Raw genomic sequence first — 6,000 nt, 5'->3', positions numbered from 1 at the left:
GTAATTAATTGTCATTATGAATTGCATATGGACCTGATCACCAGTTCCATTGTTATGCAATGGGCTGTGATCGGTCATTATGCAAATCAACTGCATATAAGGTTGGGGTATTCACCACCAGCTCAGACTGAAGAAGTCATTCGGATTGAGTGACGAAACGTTTCTCTACAACAAACTTGTGTCCAGATGAACTGATTCAACTTTGTGGATTTGTGTACCTGGATTATTGAGCATGCATCAACAGAGTGTTGCCCAATGTTTTCATGATCAGGAATTCTGGAATGACTTGTTTTATATAAATATTTGTGTCGTTTCTCTACAACTGCTATGAGTTACAGCTGCATACTGTAAATGCAATAACCTACAAGAACAGATGTTTAGTGCAAATACAATCCGGTAATTAGACAAAATGGCAAATAATTCATGGACAGGTTCAATTTGTTGTTTTGATGTCCTTTTGAAGGGTACAGGGTGATCAGATTCGACTTCGGTCTCCCTGAAGCCAGTATTGTTTTGACAGCATCTCAGTGAGTCGGGACAGTGTCCTCTGCAGGGCAAATATTTCTTCTTCAGCTGTGAAGAGTGTTAGACGCTTCCCAGCTTCCTGAAGACATACAGATACAATCATAAACAACAACTAAACAATACCAATCAGTATTAAAACAGCCCTGTAATCAAATGATTTATAATGATTCTTTATTATTATTATTATTATTAATAGTATTTTGTTTTAAATCAGTTACTCATTGTTCTTTTACTGAATCTTACTATTTTATTGCCAAGACTGGCATCAGTGTATTTATGAAACTTAATGTACTAGATAGCTTTAAATTATATAATATATGAAATTATGTTTATATATAAGATAGTTTTGAATTATATAATTTGCTTCAGCTGTAATGAGTTACATAAACATCACCCAGAAATTTGAGTGTTCACGGTGTGTTGCAACCACACTATTTTTTCCAATTTTCCTCCTAATCTAGTCGTATCCAATTACCCGATTGCACTACACTTCCCCTCTATTGATGCTGATCTCCACTTCTGATTGAGGAGAGCGAGACTGACATACGCCCACTCCGACATGTGTGCAGTAGTCGACTGCATCTTTTCACCTGCACTAGGCGAGTTCATATGCAGATCAGCTTTGTGTACGGAGAGCCACACCCTGATCAACGCATTATAAATATATTTATATATTTAGGAGTTCAGAAACTCGGCGCTGGTGTGCGAGCGGATTATCCCGCTGCGCCACCTGGGCGCCTTTAACGCATTATATTATGTATTGTGGTCAGATAATGCAGATTCCAGGTCTTCGTTATATATAATGTTATACTTTATAATAACACATTTAATAACACTAGGGTGACCTTGAGGGATGCTAAAACAGCTGCTAAAATTGTTCCTGATTAAATTGTTGCTCACATTGGTCAGGCCAAGCTCATCAAGCATTAGAAGGTCTCGCTCTTCCTCTCCGGATAGAGAGCCTCCAGCAAAGAGATGGTACAGGGGGGCCTCAGCTAACACCACCACCCTTACCTAAAAAAACAAAGCTTTTTATACAGAATCACATGCTTGTAGAGGAGCTGGATAATTAAACTTAACAGGAACCGCAGTATCTACAGCACTCGTGTGATAGAAAGACCTGACCATAAGCTTATTGGACACCCCATTTCAAAATAAAGGGCATTAAAATGAAACGAATTATGTTTTCAACTTTGTTGCAACAGTTTGAGCAAGGTCCTTTATTGTTCCAGCGCCAAGGTTTAGAAAGGAACTCAATGCCAAAATCTGAGCCCTGAACAGAATCATTGATTGTGCCCAACCTCACAAATGTTCTTTTGACTGAACGGGCACAGATTTCCATAGACACACAAGAATGGAATGTCCAAAAAGCTCATAGTCAAAAGTGTTGTGCTTTACCTTTTGGTCATATAAGATGTCGATAAGTGTGATCAGACGCCTTGCTTGGTCCTTCAGGGCGACTCTGAGCCTAGGAACATTACGGATTATGAGCGTGTCAAAGTGACGCGCTATCTCCAAATAATCACCGGCGCCTAAGGGCTGAAAAACATCCAGACAGGAACAAGCAATAAATATGTTATCATTCAATTACCAAAGCACTCTGAAAACGTTTAAAGAGTTTAAACTTAAAAAGAGCACGTCTAATTGGATAGGAGTAAATTCTAAGTGAGTAAAATACATCAGTGGGTTCGTGAGAGCTCTCTCTCTCAACCTTGGGAGACAAAGAGTATGTGGAGTGTACTATTCATGAAGTGCCCTATGAACATTTTTACCCATCCATCCATCCATCTCTTTATCGGCTTTCAGTCTTTTCCTCTCTGCTCTCTCCCCCTCAGCCTGTCTAATCTCCTTCCCCGTGTTCAACACAGTTACCCGCCTGTAAGTGTGTACAAGAGTGTAGGTGTGTGTGTGTTAGTAAGATGGAAGGCACATTAAAACATGCTGACATTGTCCCAACTGCATTAGTCTGGCCATGAGGATAAAGAAGTTGAGGACTCTTCACACACACATACACACACACACACACACACACACACACACACACACGGTGCTCAGAGTGGATGGAAATGAACAGCACTCTGGAAAAGGCTGAAGGACGCTGAGACAGTAGCTCAGCTCCATTAGAGAATGCCATACTGATTCACTATTTTTGTATTCCAGTACAAAGAGCTACAACACACAACTGGTAAAGAGCTACAACAACAACCTCGCTTTCTCTACAACTTACTCTGCCTTGTACATCTCAAGATTATTTCACAGAGATTTCTTATCTTATACTGTGATTAGCACATATACTGTACCATGTGGTTTAGAGTTCTTTCACAGTGGCGGTAGGTCGGAGCCTCAAGCTGATTGTTTGTTATATAGAAATAAATACCTTAATAAATACCGAAAAACAGCCAAAAAGGGGTGGACTTACTTATAATTATAATCCAGTTAAGTGTTTACCAATCAGGCAATCAGATGCATATAAATGGCACACTTAGGGTGGTAAAAACCACTACCATTTTTTTATAGAATGCCTTTTTCTTTGTCATATATACACCAATCAGCCATTACATTACGTACTACACTCACTGTCCATTTTATCAGCTCCACTTACCATATAGAAGCACTTTGTAGTTCTACAATTACTGACTGTAGTCCATCTGTTTATCTGCATGCTTTGTTAACCTCCTTTCATGCTGTTCTTCAATAGTCAGGACCCCCACAGGACCACTACAGAGTAGGTATTATTTGGGTGGTGAATCATTCTTAGCACAGCAGTGACACTGACATGGTGGTGGTGTGTTAGTCTGTGTTGTGCGGAGTTTAAACACCTCACTGTCACTACTGGGCTGAGAATAGTCCACCAATCCAAAATAACCAGCCAACAGCGCCCCACGGGCAGCGTCCTGTGACCACTGTTGAAGGTCTAGAAGATGACCAACTCAAACAGCAGCAATAGATGAGCGATTATGTCTGACTTTACATCTACAAGGTGGACTAAATAGGTAGGAGTGTCTAATACCTACCGTTTTAGATCGTTTATTCTCTCGGCTTTCGTGGTAGAAAGCTGAAACTAGTAATTCATTCACTAAGCTGTGTCTTACTTATCCAACAACCAATGAAGAGAGAGCGTGAAATTCCAACCAGAATCTGATTTCGGAAGCTCTGATTGGTTTATGCAGCTGTTTATCAAGGCCTGACCTCGGAATCTCTTTAACAAATGAACCGATTCATTAAGTTGTTTGAGCATGACACTGTAATGACATAGAGTTCGCAAAACGAATGAATCTTTACCATAGATAAGAGCACAGCTCCCTGATTCGATTCCAATGAATAATTCGTTTGAAAAGAGTCGTTTCTGACTTGGTGACTCAGTGATTCAGTTTGCAAGCCCTACTCTATGTTGTAAATGCTCAACGGGCTGGATCAAACAGCCTTACTACGTAGTTTGCCCACCACTGATTTAGACAGTCAAGGGCAAACCTCGTGATAGGTAAGACTAGGATGATTAAGAGCTAATATACATAAAATGGGGGGCACAGTGGCTCAATGGGTAGCACTGTCGCATGTGTGGGTTTCCTTCTAGTGCTCCAACAGTCCAAAGACGTGCAGTCAGGTTAATTAGAGAAACTTAAATTGTGTGTGTGTGTTTAATGAAGGTTTAATGAAGTCTTCAAGAACTCAGTTCTGATTTTTTTCATACTAGTGTTGTTTGTGCACTCACTCGATCACAGAGCTCCTGAAATGTGCAGTCAGCGATGGTTCCACAGGTCCGTCTGAGCATCACTTCTCTTCCCTGCACGTTTAAAACTCTCGGCTTGGTTACTACAGAACAACATGCAATAAGAAACGCATTAGCAGCGTTTATCGTGCTGTTGCAGTGAAAACTAGCACTCAACAAATGTTGAGAACTTCTATCAATCCAGCCATAAGCATGAGGCCAGCTGTCTGAGGAAATTAACTTGCGTACCATCATTTTGTCTGTAAGCCAATTCACGGAAGAGCGTATTCACAGCAGCCTCGGCATCGGGTTCACTCCATCTACATAGAGCCACGGCGAAAGAGAAAAGAATAGAATATGAAATTAACCAGATCTGAAGTGCTCAGATCAAACAGAGAGTGGTGCTCCTGTGTTTAGCTTTTCAGGGCTACTCAATAGTCGCAGGATGTTGGGCTCAAAACAAACATTGTGAGTGTGAATGGAAGCGAGTGGCAATTGGGAACCTACCAACACACATACGCACTCGCGTATTAGCATACACTGAAAGGGCGTCTATTGAAGAGCGGAGATTTCGACTGAGTCAGTGGAAGGTTCGGCGCTGTAAAAAAAGTAATTGCCACTTTCCCTAATGATTTCAGATCATTAAACAAAGCATGAACTCCCACAAAAGGGAACTTGACTAAAAAATGACATTATTTTATTTGTTAGGAGCTACGTTATCTGACACTGATGTTACCCCTGTGAAAAAGCAGTTGCCTCAGCACCACCTATAGCAGTAATGACTGTAAATAAACACCGTCTGTGAATTCGTATTCGTCTGTTGCCTCACTGGCAGAGATGTTCACAAGTCACAAAATACGAGTCCGAGTCGAGTCACGAGTCTTTAGGCTAGAGTCCGAGTCAAGTCACGAGTCTTTAGGCTAGAGTCTGAGTCGAGTCAAAAGTCTTTAGGCTAGAGTCCGAGTCGAGTCACGAGTCTTTAGGCTAGAGTCTGAGTCGAGTCACGAGTCTTTATGCTAGAGTCCGAGTCGAGTCACGAGTCTTTAGGCTAGAGTCCGAGTCGAGTCACGAGTCTTTAGGCTAGAGTCCGAGTCGAGTCACGAGTCTTTAGGCTAGAGTCCGAGTCGAGTCACGAGTCTTTAGGCTAGAGTCCGAGTCGAGTCACGAGTCTTTAGGCTAGAGTCCGAGTCCAGTCACGAGTCTTTTGGCTAGAGTCAGAGTCAAGTCACGAGTCTTTAGGCTAAAGTCTGAGTTAAGTCACGAGTCTTTAGGCTAGAGTCTGAGTCAAGTCATGAGTCAATATAATATACACAAAACATATATTGGAAATGTAGCGTAGAAATAAACTAATAATATGTAAGTTCAGATAAAAACAACAACAGATTAGCAACTGTATTTTGCCGTTTTACTTCGTGCCTTTACTTTCCTAGGTACCAGTTAAAAGCTTAAACTGATGTTTTGTTTTCATTGCAAATTACGGCACAGCGGCCAAAATCCAAAACACAGCAAAAAATCCATAATACTGCTTACCTTAGCTTATGTTCTTCCAGATGCTATTAAATTTATAACTGTGTGTCCCATTAGGAATATAATCCGTTAATTTGTAAATGTGCTTATAATAAAAAACCTCCAAACTTTTCCCGGTTGTGAAGTAAAACACAAACCTGTTAGAAAGTCAATCAAGCGTTTCATTGACAATCATCTGTGTGATGCTGCAAACTAAATCCATCCAAATAACGGCATTTCTTACTAAAAATTACAATCAG

At 40.8% G+C, this 6,000-nt stretch overlaps 1 protein-coding gene across 1 annotated transcript in view; it reads right to left on the bottom strand.

The window, feature by feature from the left end:
* Nucleotides 1-420: 420 nt before the first annotated feature.
* The window catches only part of afg1lb (AFG1 like ATPase b), a 44,913-nt gene continuing 39,333 nt past the window's right edge, over nt 421-6,000 (bottom strand). Inside the window, exons 9-13 of the mRNA XM_063002464.1 lie at nt 4,484-4,554; nt 4,238-4,338; nt 1,924-2,064; nt 1,426-1,539; nt 421-604 (exon numbers count right to left, since the gene is read on the bottom strand). Of these exons, the coding sequence (XP_062858534.1) occupies nt 476-604; nt 1,426-1,539; nt 1,924-2,064; nt 4,238-4,338; nt 4,484-4,554 (556 nt within the window). The 3' untranslated portion in view covers nt 421-475. The remainder of the gene's footprint in view (nt 605-1,425; nt 1,540-1,923; nt 2,065-4,237; nt 4,339-4,483; nt 4,555-6,000) is intronic.

Source organism: Trichomycterus rosablanca, chromosome 9 (genome assembly GCF_030014385.1).
Source record: "Trichomycterus rosablanca isolate fTriRos1 chromosome 9, fTriRos1.hap1, whole genome shotgun sequence".
Classification (NCBI taxonomy): Eukaryota; Metazoa; Chordata; class Actinopteri; order Siluriformes; family Trichomycteridae; genus Trichomycterus; species Trichomycterus rosablanca.
The sequence above is the reverse complement of the archived record's forward strand: the minus strand, read 5'-3'. Positions and strand labels throughout refer to the sequence as shown.